General features: G+C 43.9%; 3 protein-coding genes across 4 annotated transcripts in view; 1 reads left to right on the top strand and 2 right to left on the bottom strand.

Annotated features, from left to right (window-relative positions):
* atr (ATR serine/threonine kinase) overlaps nucleotides 1-797 on the bottom strand; it is a 30,532-nt gene extending 29,735 nt beyond the window's left edge. For both annotated transcript variants that reach the window (XM_047051032.1, XM_047051039.1), the window contains exons 1-3: nucleotides 617-797; nucleotides 347-438; nucleotides 100-252 (exon numbers count right to left, since the gene is read on the bottom strand). In XM_047051032.1, coding sequence (XP_046906988.1) covers nucleotides 100-252; nucleotides 347-438; nucleotides 617-672 — 301 coding nt within the window. In that variant the 5' untranslated portion in view covers nucleotides 673-797. The remainder of the gene's footprint in view (nucleotides 1-99; nucleotides 253-346; nucleotides 439-616) is intronic.
* Nucleotides 798-1,225: 428 nt separating this feature from the next.
* Nucleotides 1,226-8,998, bottom strand: pls1 (plastin 1 (I isoform)). Its single transcript, XM_047018215.1, has 16 exons — nucleotides 8,785-8,998; nucleotides 8,214-8,301; nucleotides 7,658-7,818; nucleotides 5,492-5,621; nucleotides 5,234-5,366; nucleotides 5,051-5,132; nucleotides 4,789-4,954; nucleotides 4,505-4,647; nucleotides 4,304-4,399; nucleotides 3,968-4,163; nucleotides 3,393-3,471; nucleotides 3,150-3,264; nucleotides 2,740-2,873; nucleotides 2,307-2,430; nucleotides 2,065-2,198; nucleotides 1,226-1,840 (listed from the first exon to the last, which is right to left on the bottom strand). The coding sequence occupies exons 2-16, from the start codon at nucleotides 8,281-8,283 to the stop codon at nucleotides 1,702-1,704; spliced, it is 1,902 nt and encodes a 633-aa protein (XP_046874171.1). The 5' UTR covers nucleotides 8,284-8,301; nucleotides 8,785-8,998; the 3' UTR covers nucleotides 1,226-1,701.
* Nucleotides 8,999-11,628: 2,630 nt separating this feature from the next.
* Nucleotides 11,629-16,297, top strand: LOC124466385 (glycogenin-1-like). Its single transcript, XM_047018216.1, has 8 exons — nucleotides 11,629-11,751; nucleotides 11,919-11,972; nucleotides 12,596-12,731; nucleotides 12,824-12,998; nucleotides 13,125-13,287; nucleotides 14,085-14,211; nucleotides 14,563-14,788; nucleotides 15,093-16,297. Exons 1-8 carry the CDS (start codon nucleotides 11,745-11,747, stop codon nucleotides 15,258-15,260), a joined length of 1,056 nt encoding a protein of 351 aa, XP_046874172.1. The 5' UTR covers nucleotides 11,629-11,744; the 3' UTR covers nucleotides 15,261-16,297.
* Nucleotides 16,298-16,462: the final 165 nt, after the last annotated feature.

Here is a 16,462-nt window from a genome sequence, read left to right on the forward strand (position 1 = left end):
GCAGTAAAAGAATGGAGAGGAAAGAGGGAGAGAAATTAACTATGTATCCATGACTACATTAACAAAAATACTATCATGTCTGTCAGATGGGTTCTTTACCGACACTGCTCTTCTCAGAGTCCTTATAATGAACAGGATGACAGGCAGGGTTAACGAACATCAAGGAAGAAGACTTTATAATATGCTGTACGAAGTCTAGCAGCATTACACACGCCGGCTCCGAGCTGGACTTCTTACTTAACTCCAAGGCCACTGCAATGAATACACACACCGTTTGAATTCGAGTCTATTACAATACAATACCATGTTCCAATTTCCAGGACATAAAACGTGACTGTTCACCTACCGACGTTAACGTCTGTCAGTATCCTGTCTATAAACTGACACAGTATCTGCCGTGGTTTCTGGACGACCATATTGTATTCCGCTGCGTTGGCACTGTAAAGTATCACACACTATTTATTGTATTTACAACAACGTGTAGGATTTTCCACTACTTGGTTTTCTAGAGGATCATCTAGTTTGTATAAATGTTTACTTGTATTGTTATGACCGTACTGTAGATGCGAACCCGGTTAGCTTAGCTCTCTTTGAGCTATCGAGGCTTAAAACTCACCTCGCAAGCTCTTGAAGAGCAGGTATCATAGCAGACATTTCCAAACCCTCCATCATTACACCAGGGATATTGAGGAAAGCACAACAATAACACCACGTTATTCAAATAAATCAGTGCTGCCAAACAGTGTTGAGAAATGTTAAGCTCCCGTCTTTCGAAAACTTTCGCTCGAAAGTGACGTTGTTTGGGTATGGTGAAGTCCCAGGTTCAATCTTCATCCGCACCCGCAAGACAAAAGGCGTCCTCTAGCGGTCAAGATGTTAAGATAGTTCTCATATGGGATCAAAACAGGGGCAATTATATTTTGCACGTGGAAAACAATTTAGCATCTATAGAAAAGTTTTGCATCTGTTAAAAAGATTTTGCCGAAAATATGTTGCATAGGCAAAACGCTTTGACACATGCACAACATATTTCCATAGATACCAAACTTTTTCACAGATGCAATTTTTTTTTCTACGGATAATAAACCTTTTCACTCATACAAAATATATTTGTCCCTTGTTTTATCCCACACTCTCATGAGGTTATCACATCACTAGTGGCAAAAGTATATTCTCAACACTGTCACTGAGCAACTGCAAGAAATAATGGCAATGGAGAAATTCATTTTTGGGTGAATCAGTTTAATAATATAAGTGATACATAACATTACTGGAGTGTTAGAGTAAGAGCAGGTGTGTGCGCACATTTAGCAAATAGCCTGTCGGTGACATTTGGAGGAAGGTGCAACATTTCTTCTATGTCAATAGATGGAATATTTATACATTTAACAGCTTTTTAAATTATTGATCATAAATGGACATAATCACATATGTACTGTATACATAGTTAATAGATAAACAAAGTAAGAGAGACAAGAAGATAGAAAGAAAGAGATAGAAAGAGATAATGAAAAAAGACAGAGAGCCAATAAGGATGGAGGGAGAAAAAGTGCTCAGTCGTAGAGTAGACCTAACCTTTAAAATAAAATAAAATCCACCTTTAGACTTTAGTCACATGGTGTTTATTACTAAAAAGAGAAGTTTCAGATAGATAGGCCTGAGTGGCTAGGGTGGGGCTGCCAGTGAGTCAGTGCATGTCGCTTAGCGGTCTGCCTTCTTTAGGCCACGCCCCATGAGGCAGGCAAACACTGTCAATACCATCTTAGGTTTCACCTCCACCAGGTCTTCAGGCAGGGCGTAAACACGTGCTCCAATCTTACGGGCCACAGAGATTGCATACCTGGGGGTGGTAGGAGGAGGAGAAGAGAGAGAGAGGGGGGGGGGGGAGAGAAAAGAGAGAGAGAGAAAGAGAGAGCGAGAGAAAGAGAGACAGATAGAGAGAGAACAAGGTTTAAAGGAAGGGGAGTTTAAGTTTAACGTTAAAGGCAAAATCTAACGAGTTTAAGTGGTCTGGATCTGAGGTAGTGTTAAGGGTAAGAGGTTAAAAGGTAAAAGGTTGTTTACTTGGCATTGTTGAGTTTATCGTCATTGCTCAGCTCTCCATTCTCTCCTCTTTTCACCATCTCCTGCTTGACGGCGTTTGCAGCGATGGTGTCAATCAGGTCCAGCACTGGCAGACTGGTACTGATTCTCTTGTCCTGCAGGGGAGAAGAAATGGGTTTACCGTAACAGTCACACACATATTATCACACATATATTCTGTACATACACATGCATTCAGCATATCAAGACACATATGCCCACACCTTAAAGCTGCTAATCTGAGTGTCTTTTCGTCCTTCAGTGAGGGTGGAGTTGACCCAGCCAAGGATGACCTGGTCTCCAACCTTCTCTCCATCCCCCAAGTCTGACAACACCTGCACTGTGTACCTAATAGAGGAGAGGGAGAAGATGAAGGGAGAGGAGAAAAGAGGAGAGGAGAGGGAGAAGAGGAGGGGAGAGGAGAGACAGAAACAGAAACAGAGAGTCCGAGTCGGACAGAGACAGAGTCAGAGAGAAAGAGAGAGACAGAGACAGGCAGAGAGAGAGAGAGAGAGAGAGAGAGATAGAGAGAGAGAGGGCGAGTGGGAGAAAAAGAGAAGGAGAAGGAGAAGGAGAGAGAGAGCAACACATTTACGTGTATACTGTACATAGAGAGGAACAAAACAGATGATGTGAGATCTGTGTTTTGAGCTGTACCTTCTCATGAGCTGCCACACCAGAGCCAGGGTGTGCATGGGGCTTCCCTCATTTAGATTTTCTCCTCCAATGCCCACAAGGGAAAAACGGGCCATCCCGCGGCCCAGATCCACAGCATAATTACAGTTCTCCAACTGGGTCCGAAACACCCCAAAACATTTATTAATGTATTTATTCAATAAAAGATAGACAAGGTTTTAGAACATAGGGAGAATATAGCTCAGTGGTTTGAGCACTTGACCGCAGGTCATGTTCAAATCCCCCCTGTACTGTATGTTGCTTTGGATAAAAGCACCTGCATACATTATTGTCAATAATAATAGCACTTAGTGTGAGTCTTAGTGTGTGTATGTATGAGTGTGTATGAGTGAGTGTGTGAGTGTGTGTGTGTGTGTATTGTATATATAGACCTTCTTCATGTTAGTTCCAAGGGCAGGGTATGGGGGTCTGTTGACTTTCTTCCAGTCTACAGGAACATTCACTTTCTCATAAAGCTGCAAAATCACCAGTGCATCACACAGGTCACTGCAACACACACAGATAAACACATACAAGTGTGCACATGCATTAACATCAACACAACCTCCATCATAAGAATAGTCAGTCAGCAAAATAAACAGCCAGACAGCCAGACACCCAGACAGACAGATTACCAGTAAAGGCGGTTAACACGTGGAGAAACTCCCAGTGAGTTCATCCAGTTCCGGAAAGTTCTCTCCTCTCTGGACTCTCCTATAAGAGCACCATACCATCAATCAGACACTCTTCATTTCAAGGAATTATAGATTTAAGAGAATACCTTGTAAAGCAAATCATCTATTCTGTGTCTAAGTTAATCAAAGTATTTTATTGACCTTTTGCACAGATCACACAAGGTTTTTCTGGGCATTACAATTATTGTCTCTTAAAATTCCCTGCTACATTTAACACTAAAACAAAAAGTTATAATATAAGCAAAACAAGATGTTCCTTTTTTTAACATACCGGTCTATATATACATGAGACATTAATGGACAAATGTGCAAACATGCAATTAGCAGAGCCACAGTGTAAACAGTTGGTTCAGTCCAAGAGGTACTAAAATTGTGTCAGAATATGTCAGTGTCATTCATGTGTCATTCACAGTGTCTGGGAAGTAAAGTGACAAAAGCGGATGTGTAGCAGCAATGGTGGGAGGTGACTATTATCTGTGTGTTTGTTTGCGTGAGTGAGTGTGTGTGTTTCTAACCCTCTATCAGCGCTGTGTCAATGCCGTTGGTCTGTGTTGTCTGCAAGGCAGGGTACATGTTGAACAGGTTGGCCACGAACGCCATGTTGAGTTTGCTGTTGCCAGCAGTAACATCCTGGGCAGACACAAACTGCCTGCAGTCCAACCTGGCAGCCTGCTGCAACATGAGCTCAGCCCTGTGCTCGTAATCTCGCTCCTATGCAGACAAACACACACACATTGTGAACACAAAAACACATACGCAAAAGCATACACACCCGCAGAAAGGCTCGGCCAGTCCAGTTAGGTCTCGACCATGACACACACATTTCTTTACAACATTTGAGATGAACACACATTGAGGCCGATCATGTCGATATCAATCTTCATCTCGTCATCTCCGTCTCCTTTAGGAGAGATCTGATCCAGCAGGTGGAAGTAGGCCCTGGAATCCTGCAGCGCAGAAACACTAGTGATTAAACCTGTGTGTGTCAATGTGTGTGTTTTTCCATGTGTGTTTGGGCACGTGTTTGCATATGTATGTGTGTGGCGTACTACCTTGATGTCGTCACTGAAGTTTTTGATTGTCTCAGTGCCGGCGTTGTCAAGGTGATAGTTGACCCAGCGCAGCAGTAGCTCCTCAGGAGACATGGACAGAAGGTGGTCAATCTCCTCCCCCTCTCCCAGCAGAACAATCAGAGCTGGGAAATGCAAACCAGATCATTGCTGAGGCTTGCATAACTCATAATTTATTGTGTGAAACGTTGAACTAGATTGAACTAAATTGCACTAGGTTGTACTAGGTCACACTAGGTTATATGAGGTTAAAGGTGCACACTTACCTTCATTTCTGCTGATTTCAATGTCGGCAAACAAACCAATCTTGATGATCTGCCAAAGCAGTCCCAGAACCAAGTGGGGTTTCCCAGCCATCAGATCAGGAGCATCAATGTTTACAACAGTACAGCCTATAGCTGATGCTGAGTTCAGAGCCAGCACCAGATTCTCCTGCAGGTTGATGGAGAAAGGAAAAAATGTGAGTGAACGTGCAGGAAAAAGTGTGAGTATGTGAGTCTGTGAGTACATGAAGGAACATGTACTCACAGTCATGGTGAAGGTAGTCCGCTTCTTGGTGTTGATGACTCTTTCGTCAATGGTGTCTGGTTGAGAGAGATTTACCATCTTACTGAAGGAGAAAAAAGACAATAAACTCTCTTATCCAACAAATAATCCCACAGAGGCACAGACAGGGGTGCATGTGTGTGTGTGTGTGTCTGTGTGTGTTACCAGAGCAGGATGCCATCGCGGACGGAGGTGAACAGGTTGTCGTTCTCAGGGTTCATGGGGAGCAGATGCTTGCAGTCTTCATCCTTCTCCAGAGCCTTGTTTATCCAGTTAACAAACGCCACCTTCTCCTCATCTAGCACACACACACACTTTATCCCACTGTCATATATATTTGAATAAGATACTGATGTATTGTGTTCACTGGTCTGCTAGACTGGCACGCATCATTTATCTCTCACTTCCTCTTGAACTTATTACCTGAGTAAGAGTGCTGGGTTCCCTCACTGGAGATGTTGGACGTTCCCCCAAATGAACAAATGCCATCTCTCCTTGTGATGGTCTTTCTGAACGTCTCACTTAACTGCTTACTCTTTAGTTCCTGGTAGATCTACAGTTAACACACAACAGTGAGTGTGCGTGTGTGTGCGCTTTAGTTTGTTTGTGTTTGAAATATAAAAATGTATATTCTTCCACCTTCCTAAAACTGTTTTTGTTTCCTTGTTTTGGAAGGATATGGGCATAAGACACCTGTTCTCTTAACTGTCACTAAACTTGTGATCTGATCTCCCTTTCCTCCACAGAACCAGTATGATCTAAGGACATGAACAAACATTTACAGTATCTGCTGGATGTAAAATAATGTTTCAATACATCTTCATCTTTTAAGTTCTTTATGTTTCTGTTGTGTTGATGACTGACAATGATGACAGCACTATCAAAAGGGTGTAATATACAGTGCCCTCCAAAAGTATTGGAACAGTGAGGCCAATTCCTTTATTTTTGCTGTAGACTGAAAACATTTGGGCTTGACATCAAACGATGAATGTGAAACCAGAGATCAACGTTTCAGCTTTTATTTCCAGGTATTTACATCAGGATCTGATGCACAAATTAGAAAATATCACCTTTTTGTTCGAACCCACCCATTTGTCACGTGAGCAAAAGTATTGGAACATGTGACTGACAGGTGTGTTTTGTTGCCCAGGTGTGTCCTATTACATACATTATTCAATCAATAAATACCACTGAATGTCTACAGTCAGGTTCAGATTGGGTAAGATAGGTTTTGTCTATGCAGACTGTATTCAGAGGTGAAAACAACATGAAAACCGGAGCGCTGTCTTTGGGTGAAAAACAAGCAATTGTGAGTCTTAGAGAAGATGGAAAATCAATCAGAGCCATTGCAGAAACATTGGCCATAGCCAGTACAACCATTTGGAATGTCCTGAAGAAGAAGAAAACTACTGGTGTACTAAGTAACAGACGTCGAACAGGTAGACCAAGGAAAACATCAGCAGTTGATGACAGAAACATTGTGAGAGCTGTAAAGAAAGACCCTAAAACAACTGTTAGTGAGATCAGCAACAACCTCCAGATGGCAGGAGTGAAGGTATCACTATCTACTGTTCGCAGAAGACTTCATGAACAAAAGTACAAGGGCTACACCAGAAGATGCAAACCACTCATTAGCAAGAAGAATAGGAAGGCCAGGCTGGAATTTGCCAAAAAGTACAGAGATGAACCTCAAAAATTCTGGGACAAAGTTTTATAGACTGATGAGACAAAGATTAACTTTTACCAAAGTGATGGAAAGGCTAAAGTTTGGAGAAAGAAAGGAACTGCTCATGATCCCAAACACACAAGCTCATCTGTGAAACACGGTGGAGGTAATGTCATGGCTTGGGCTTGCATGGCTTCTTCTAGGACGGGCTCATTAATCTTCATTGAGGATGTAACACATGATGGCAGCAGCAAAATGAACTCGGAAGTCTACAGAAACATTTTGTTTGCCAATTTAAGGAAAGATGCAACCAAACTGATTGGCAGAGCCTTCATCATGCAGCAAGATAACGACCCAAAACACACTGCCAAAACAACAAAGGAGTTCATCAGGGGCAAGAAATGGAAGGTATTAGACTGGCCAAGTCAATCTCCAGACTTAAACCCTATAGAGCATGCATTTTACCTGCTTAAGAGGAGACTGAAGGGAGGAACCCCACAAAACAAACAACAACTGAAAGAGGCTGCAGTGAAAGCCTGGGAAAGCATCAAAAAGGAAGAATGCAAAAGTTTGGTGACGTCAATGGGTCACAGACTTGCTGCAGTTATTGAAAGCAAAGGATTTGCAACTAAATATTAAGTCTTATTCACTTAAATATGTTTTAAGTATATCTGTTCCAATACTTTTGCTCACATGACAAATGGGTGGATTCAAACAAAATGTGATATTTTCTTAGTTGTGCATCAGATCCTGATGTAAATACCTGGAAATAAAAGCTGAAACGTTGATCTCTGGTCTCACGTTCATTATTTGATGTCAAGCCCAAATGTTTTCAGTCTACAGCAAAAATAAAGGAATTCGCCTCACTGTTCCAATACTTTTGGAGGGCACTGTATGTGTGTGTTTGTGTGAGTGTCTCTTACCGATACAAACTCCTCAAAGCTGATTTTCTCATCTTTGTTGGTATCTCCAGCGATGAATATTTCTACTATCTCTCTGATCTTAAATCCAGGTAGAGAGAAGCTGGCTTCTCTAAACAGCTCCTCCAACTCAAAGTAACTCACATGTCCACTATTGTCAATGTCTGCAAACACACACGTGCACAACCACACACGCACACGTGTACATAGAAACCCAGAAATGTAAAGACGGTGAAATAATCAATGAATTTAGCCAATTTGAAGTAAGGGTCGATGGGATGAAATTGTGTGTGCACATGGGATAAAATTGTGTGTGTGTTTTTTTGATTGTATGTTCTGCTAAATTAATGCATTGCATTAATTACATTACAAGAAGAAAAAAAAGAGGGCTCTATGAGTGAAGAAACGGGGTTATCTTGAAGCCTAACCATGACTCAAGCTGTGTCAGCTGCTGACACTGTAGGTTACCAGGAAAAACCTTTGCCTAAGATAAAGGCTTTGTGATTAGACATAAACGTTCCAACATCAGTTAATGTGTGTATGTGTGTGTTGCACTGACCAATCCTGTTGAAAGCTTCTCTAAGATCTTCCAAGTCCTCTCGGGAAATCTGAGTTATCCTGTTGTCCATGTTGGCCACTACCTATTCCTGAAAACAGATGCATACACCAACCAACATTTTACACTGTTAAATAATGATGCACGCATTGACGACACAACAACAACACAAAGAGCAAAAGATGCTTTGAAAATAATTTTACAGACAACTGTGTCAGAACGTTTGGAACAGAAGATAAGGGCTGAGGGCATTCAAGAACACAATCTCTTATGACCTTAGTTCTAGACGGGTTCGTTTGTGACAAACAAGAGCAAGCTAGTGGAGTAAATGGAGGGCATATTAAATGTATGTGACAGATAAGAGATTGTGTTCTGGAATGCCCTCAGCTCATATCTTCTGTTCCAAAGGTTTTGACACAACGCCAACCAACAAGGAAACCAAAATAATCAGTCCGATGAAATAATAGAAGACAGATTACTAAAACAATTAAAAAACACATCTCAAAGAGCATAGTAACACACACATTCCTGTACATCAAGCTTATTTGACTCTTGCACTTCCTCATTACAATACCTTCATATAATCCTGTGCAGTACTGTAAATCTTCCTTGTCCTGCTGAATCCAGAGTTTGTCCAACAATGGGGCTCTGACTGGGGGTCAGCTCAGCTGGGCTGGGGGAAAGGTGGAGATCTGGGCCAGGCTGGGAGGTTGAGGGAGATTCTGCGTAGACAGGACTGAGGCTTCCTGGGTCTCTCCGAAAGGGCTGTAGGTCTGGCTGTCTTTCTCAAACAGACCTTGACCCTGATGAATCCTAGGACAGGCGTGGCTCCTCAGCCTACGAGTTAACATTTAACACTTGTCACAGCTGTGTCATCTTGTTTGTGGCATTATGTCCGCACACAAGCACATGCACGCACACACAGACACACACCAAACACACAGACATAGACACTGCGGCTCAACAGGTGTTTTATGTTTCTAGACATGTTTAAAACATGAGACTTGACTCCCCCCCACCCCTGCCATCTGTTAGAAAAAAACAATGTAACCTGATGCAGAACCAGGTACAACCCTTACATGAAACAGCCCCACTCTACTGCCGCAAATAAATATTTTTTACAGCCACAGCCTTAAGCTGTTTTGGTTTTGTAAATGTATGCCACATTCTCTGCTACCAATATAAAAAGTGAGATTGATTCGTGGTAGGAGAGATTTCAGGGCAAAGGCTGCTTTCATGTTTGCATTATTGTTACAGTAGATATTGAGTGTGAGACAAGGACAGAGAGATGCTGTGGAAGTCAGATTTGATCTACTTCGGAATGCCCAGATAGAAAGAGGTAGCTGTTATATATAAAACAGTAATAATGAGACTGTTAAATTGTGTTAACCTGCTTTATAATTTTGATATTGCTATTGGTATTACTTGAATTTACCTAGCACTGTGTGGTGTGGAATTATCTAGCTTGTTCTAAGTAAACTTGAGCAGCTGTTTTAAAAATCAAATTTAAGGTGCTTTAAACAAGCATACTTTAGGGTAGTAGAGAAAATAATTCAGGAGTTGTCTTTACCTGTCATCTATAGTTTCGTTGTAAGGATCAACGTGTTCTCAAAAGGTTATACAGTGGATGGATTTTTGCTCAATTAAAGCATTATTTTACTAGTTGCTCCGATTTATGTAGAAAGAGAGTGGAGTAAGTAGCTTACCGTCACTCACGGGCTGGCTGAGAACACCTCGCCTCCAGGGCTGGTCAGGGGGGTAGCAGGAGGGCTGGACCCAGCAAAGAGACCTGTTAGCTGGGCATCAGGCCCAGTGTTGTCACCTTGTTCCCTTTCCTCCTTCAATCTCCTACAGATCTCTTTCCACCTGTTCCCTCTCCTGTTCACCTCTCCTGAAGATCACATACACTCCTCAAACCCACATTCTGGATCAGAAACTCTCTTCAGCTGCCTTCACAAACTGTAATGACACACAGACTCCTATAAGCCACTGTTTATGCACCCCTGCAGAGTGTCCATTTGTATGTTCAGGTCTACATCTTTCCCTCAACACAGCTCTCTCTTTGACACCTGATCAGTCTAGTTTCACTCCCAGGGCTCTCTGGGCCTCTCCAGTTACCCTCTGACCCCAACTACAGGTCTGGGATCGGTGATCTTTCTGCAGGCCACACTGTGACAGAGGAGGATTTGGCTGCATAGACTGAATCTGGAACAGTAGCTGAGGTCACCACAAATGCTGGTCTGAGACTGTTCTCATAGCCTCCTTCATTATTCACGCACACGCACACACACAAAATGCATTCATAATGATCTACTGTTTAATTTCGGCCTACCTTGAAACAAGCAATGCTTTATGATGGTAGCACAACCCCTCTGATCCATCCATTAATACTGTGAGAGATTTAAGACTGTGATTGAGAAAGTGGGGAGGGGCATTCAGCAGAGGCTTGAAAACAAGGTTAGAGGAGGAAGGAAGGGGAAGAAGGGGGATGCACAGGGTTAATTAGAAAAAGAGAAAAATAGGTGAAGCGTGGAACACATGGAAGCGTGCATAACTCCAACATTTCTAAATATGTCACACTATTTCAATTGGTCATGTGGTTTTAACATTTCACACATTTTACACATTTCCCTTGACATTCCTTGATGGTCATTATCCTTGGGCTGAGGTAGATTTGCGCAAGGCACAAGGCACACTACACTCACATCACCACATAAGGAGCCATCTAATACTATTTTCTGCTGGTTTACAACACAGAAGTCTGTAATGCTGTGCTGATCCTTCACTTTCCAGCCCTGACCTGTGGCTACTTCTGCTTAAACTGACATGATGCATCTCGGACCACTGATTTGGAACTCTAAAAATCAACATCCATCCATTTCATTTGTTGTTGTTTTGCCTTAGTTGATTTTGACAACTGTAGCTGTCCCAAATGTCAGGTATTCATCCATCCCTGAGCAATCAACATCTTTAAAAAAATTCCATTATCAACCTTTGTGAATCAACCACAATGGTGATGATGTCCATCATTACAGTTTGCTACACTATACATGGAATAAAAACAGGTCAGTTAAACTAAAGAATCTTACGGATTTTTTTTATTCAGAAAATGTAATTGAAAAAACTTTCAGTTTACTCCTTCACTCAAATGCAACTGTCGAATCCTATGAATACAATAAAATCAAGTAAAAAAATGTAAATCAACTTTTTAAGCAAAAACATTTTGACAAAACTATAAATAACTTGACATGACAAAGGATTACATCTAATGCTAATGCTAATGCCATACTGTATGGATGCGGTCAAAAACAGTAACGCTGGTGTATCGTAACAGTGGTCCCCCACGTGCACATTTAATTAGAGAGAAAGAAATGGGGGGCGGGGCGGTAGGGCTGAATAAAGGGGGAGTGTATCTGTCGCCGATCACATGATCCAGAATATATGTCAGGGACTACATTCTGTTCTTGTTTGCTAGTTGCCTCCTAGTTTAGCATTCGCTGCCTCAACCTCCTTAACACAGACCGAACACGGACCATGGCTGGTAAGCCAGGCAGACACACTGCCAGTTTATGACACCCTATTCATCGCTTCGAAATCATTCCAATATTTTGGCCTCGCACGTTTTCCGCTAAACGTGTCTTGGATAATTATGTCGCCGATTATATAACAGTTAACAGACGCCCTGCGATTTTTTTTTACACCTATTAGGGACTATGCAGGAAGAACGTCGTGTTCTATCTTTTGATGGAGTCGCTGCATCAGGTCTGTGCGTGCGTACGTGCGTCTGATGGCCTTGTAGCTCGGACTCGGAGGTTATCATAGCATGCATGTGGGCTATACAATGGTTTGTTAGTCTAGTTGTCTAGTTGGTTTCAAGTGTGTGCAGTAAGCTTGGCCGTGGAATGTATTTTATTTTAATCGTATGGTGGCAATGTTGACTGTAGCCTACTGCAGTTACTGAACCTCAAGTTGGTCAATCCTCATGATGGTGACAGACTGACTCTCCCTTCCTCCAAACGATTCCCGTAGCAGGTTGATTAATTCCCCCCCAAAAGAAAAAACAGAACAAAATGCAACTATTCACGTGGCATGTTAATTGGCGGTTCGAGTGGATGACGCGATGGTTGGGCTACCTGTCCATTTCCTCGACTGTGGTCGTGGGTTGAATGAGTTTGGTAGAGTAAAGGCATGAATGAAAGTCAGACTCTTAGTGGATTTTAGTGGTATTGGACTTGTGTTAGGATAGGGGTTGTCTGACTTGTGTTGGCTTAATGCAGATTTATAGGGTCCCCAGCCTAAACATCTGCATATAGGCTGGTGGGGTATTTGCGGTTAATGTGAAGCCAATTACCTTTGGGTGTTTGTTTTTTTTCGTCTCCATTCAGGCGAGGCATTCGTGACGCTGGCCACCAACGACAACTATGCCAAAGGTGCAATGGTTCTTGGCAGGTCACTGCGCAACCACAACACAACCAAGAAGCTGGTTGCCCTGATAGGACTACAAGTAGCAGAGCCCTGCCGGTAACACACCTACACCTTAGTCATCCAATCCACAACCTACCCACTCATGCCAACTGTCTAGGTAACGTGTGTGTGTGTGTGTGTGTGTGTAGCACTGTGCTGAGTTCGCTCTATGACGAGGTGTGTGTGGTGGACATTCTGGATTCGGGCGATGCCGCTCACCTGGCCATGATGAAGAGGCCTGACCTGGGTGTGACCTTCACCAAGCTACACTGCTGGACCCTGACGCGCTACAGCAAGTGTGTGTTCATGGATGCTGACACTATGGTGAGTACACACTGCAGCAAGTGTCTGTTATTATTGTAAACTAAAAAAATAACCAAAAGGAACATGGAAAATGAGGTTTCACGTATTTTACTTGATTACTCATGCATGTTTTGTTTGGGCCCTCAGGTGTTGTCGAACATTGATGAGCTGTTTGAGAGGGAGGAACTGTCGGCAGCGCCTGACCCTGGTTGGCCGGACTGCTTTAACTCTGGAGTGTTTGTGTTTAAACCGTCCAATGAAACGTACAACAAGCTACTCGCCCTCTGCACGGAGACCGGCAGCTTTGACGGTGAGTGGTGTCATACTGTCCTCCTCCTTCTCCTCTCCCATACCTTCTCTTTGGCTGCAGCCAGTATCACAGCAACCTTTTGAGAGGCACTTAATGGTTGCTGTAGGGTTGTTTCCAAGGGTTCCCAAATGGTGGAATGCGGTGCCCCCCCCCCCCCCCCCCCCCCCCCATGTGTTTTATATAGGGGTGTCTATAAGGGCTATGAACAAAATGCCCTCTTGTGGAAGCCAAATGCCAGCCAATCTGATTAGTTCTGGTGGCAAGCCTGGGTTGCTGATTCGCTTCTATAATCTCCTCACAGAAAACCATTCCTTACCTCGTTCTCTGCTCCCCTCCTCCTGTTCTCCTGTACTCCTCCACTCCTCTCTACTTTGTTCCCTCCTACTCCTCCTACTTTTCTCAGGTTCTTTCCTCTTTATCCTACTCTCCTTCACTCCTCCAGGGGCCCTAAAGCAGGTCCCATAAGGCTGAACTTGAGATGTTGTCATGGAAGGGTCCAGGTCTTCATATCTCGTCCACTCCTGCCCTGAGATACAAGGCCAAGTTAGGGGGGGGGGTCTTATCTCAACTCTATGCTTACCCCTGCCCTTTGAGCTGTTGTGCGTAGAGGCGTGTGTACTTGTGCAACGGTGTCCCATATATTGAGTGCTTGCGCCATGCGACGTGAACTATGCTGCTATGGAGTGCTCCCCCCCCCCACTAACAGGGACAGTTTTAGTTTAACAATTTAGCTGCCCTGCAAAGTCTGCTACAATAAGTTTCCGTGTGTTAGATGGTATGCGTCTGTTTGTGTCCAGGTGGAGACCAGGGGGTTCTCAACAGCTACTTCAACACCTGGGCGACAGCAGACATCTCCAAACACCTTCCATTCATCTACAACCTCAGCAGCATCGCCATTTACTCCTATCTACCGGCCTTCAAACAGTCAGTACACACACACCTTTTCCAGTCATAACAAGGGCTCAAGAGTATAGCCCTATTGAGCTTCTTGGCGATCATGAGAAATATTGGTGTAGAACACGTGTGCTTGAATACTTTGTGAGAAATTGACCCAAGGTCAGTTGGGGGGGGGGGGGGGGGGGGGGGGGGGTGTATGGTGTTGAGTTGAAGTGCAGCAGCAGCTGGGTCAGAAGCGCTGCTACCGGAGAACAGACTGTCAACCCCAAAATAGAGCAGCTGCACTGAGCCTTATTTACTTTTGCTAATACTAGCCCAGTGCAATGCACACAGTTAACCATATGTTTGAAACGCTGATTGTCAACCATGTGTGTACAGGTACGGGCGCGACGCCAAGGTGGTCCACTTCCTGGGGAAAGTGAAGCCGTGGAACTACTCGTACAACCCCCAGAGTGGCCAGGTCAAAGGGCATTCTCTGCCCTCTGACCTCCGCCAGGTGCACCCTGATTACCTGACCTTGTGGTGGGAACTTTATACCAACTCTGTGCTGCCTGCGCTACGACAGGCCTATGGCCCAACTGCCTTCAATACCGGCTGCGTTGAGGTAGGCATGTGTGTAGGTCGCAGATAACGCCATATAGCGTAACACGGAAGTTTTAGTTGGTGTAACTTTCGAAATTGCTCACTTGTCTGTGGAACAGGAGGTTGCTAAGCAGCAGGGTTGTGAAACTATCCGTGGTTGGCCAACTACCTGAGGGAGGGGTTTGGTCTACCTTACTTTCTGGAGGGAGGGCTGATTGAGGTTTTGAAAATGACTGACTTTCATCCACCCAAGGGACAACCCATTAATACTGGACCTCTCCCACTTCTCCCCTCGCTTGTGCCCTCTCCCCCCAACCCTCCTACAGGAGGAGGTGTCAAAGGCAGCGGGGGAGCTTTCAGCCCCTGCTCCCCTTCATCCCCCCCAAGTCTCATCTGAGGAGAGGAAGCAGAGATGGGAGGCAGGCCAGGCTGACTACATGGGCGCAGACTCATTTGACAACATTGAGCGCAAACTGGACTCCTTCCTCAAGTAGAAAGTCAGGGGCGGGGCAACAGATGGGGAGAGAGCACCAATCCAAGGCCAGAGACAGCTTAGCAAGGGGTGGGAACTACACTCGACCCAATCAGAAGAGAGAACAGAAATGGGTTGTGTATTAAATTGCCGCAGTGCATCCTGGACCTTAATGCTGTTTCTTGTATGCGTGTATGCATGTGTGGCCGAGCATGTCACTGGTCCAACCCTCAAACCTCTGTCTTAAGCCCTACAGCATCTGCAGGTTTGACTGAAGCAGTTTCCTGGCTTTTAGCAAGTCTTCCTGTGAATAACATCAACTTCCACATTTACCACCCCCCAATAACCCTCAAAGTATTAGACGTGCTCACAGGTCCAGCCACTGTGATTATGCTGCTCATTGACCTGTTCACCTGTCTCACCACCACTATTAGTCCAGTGTTCACCTGTCTCACCACCTCTGTGACTCAGATACCGTGGCAGACGATGTATCCATTTTCTAATATTAAGGAAAGCAACTACGTGGGTCCGTGAGTTTCAGTCCAAGTTTGAATGAATTGTTCTGCTGGTATGAGCTAATGTCATATGTGTTTGATATTCATTTCTGAGGAAATTGTACTGTTATTGTTCATTTGTGTAGTTGTGTTCCAGCATCTAAATTTGTGCGTACTGAAAGCCCATTAACTGTCCTGACTTTTTTTTTTCCACTTTCTGTGTTAGAGATCAGTTGCCTTACCTTTGTTTACAAAACCTCCCTCGCCTCCAACAATAAATGCCAATCACTTCTGAAGCTCACGCTACCCTCAGCTGTCGAACCCTGCCCCTGCCACCCCAGTGCCACAACTCTTGAGGTTGGTTTCCCTCTGAGGGTTGACGTGTTAACTGAAGGGTTAAAAGCAACTACTGTCAAAAGCCATCAGACAAGGGTAACGGGGAGTGGGAGAGTTGTTGGAGACCTTCAGTCTCTCACTGCATAGGGCGTCTTCAAGCCTCACACCTCTGAAGATTTGACTTTCCAGCAGGTCTTCTGTGAAAACGAATAAAATACTTGAGACACCAGCTGTCCTGTTATTTCTGACATTCTTTGTCCTCTTGTAATAGATGGGATGTGAAACGTGTAGATTTGCCAATCTCCAGTTTAAAGAACCATACTAACATGTACTGTATGGTCATGTGGTCAGATACTCCTGTGTATGATATGTTCAGATTCATCTGTAAAATCAC

This window comes from Hypomesus transpacificus, chromosome 3 (assembly GCF_021917145.1).
Source record: "Hypomesus transpacificus isolate Combined female chromosome 3, fHypTra1, whole genome shotgun sequence".
Classification (NCBI taxonomy): domain Eukaryota; kingdom Metazoa; phylum Chordata; class Actinopteri; order Osmeriformes; family Osmeridae; genus Hypomesus; species Hypomesus transpacificus.

What these genes read in the sequence shown, in the direction of transcription:
- pls1 (XM_047018215.1), bottom strand. Translation starts at nt 8,283, where the DNA reads ATGGACAACAGGATAACTCAGATTTCCCGAGAGGACTTGGAAGATCTT. An exon ending in TCGACATGATCGGCCTCAAT is followed by an intron (nt 4,164 to 4,303) that starts GTGTGTTCATCT and finishes TTGTCTGCATAG; the next exon opens with GAGCGAGATTACGAGCACAG. An exon ending in GATAAACTCAACAATGCCAA is followed by an intron (nt 1,841 to 2,064) that starts GTAAACAACCTT and finishes TACCACCCCCAG; the next exon opens with GTATGCAATCTCTGTGGCCC.
- LOC124466385 (XM_047018216.1), top strand. An exon ending in GGAGACCGGCAGCTTTGACG is followed by an intron (nt 13,288 to 14,084) that starts GTGAGTGGTGTC and finishes GTTTGTGTCCAG; the next exon opens with GTGGAGACCAGGGGGTTCTC. An exon ending in TATCTACCGGCCTTCAAACA is followed by an intron (nt 14,212 to 14,562) that starts GTCAGTACACAC and finishes ATGTGTGTACAG; the next exon opens with GTACGGGCGCGACGCCAAGG.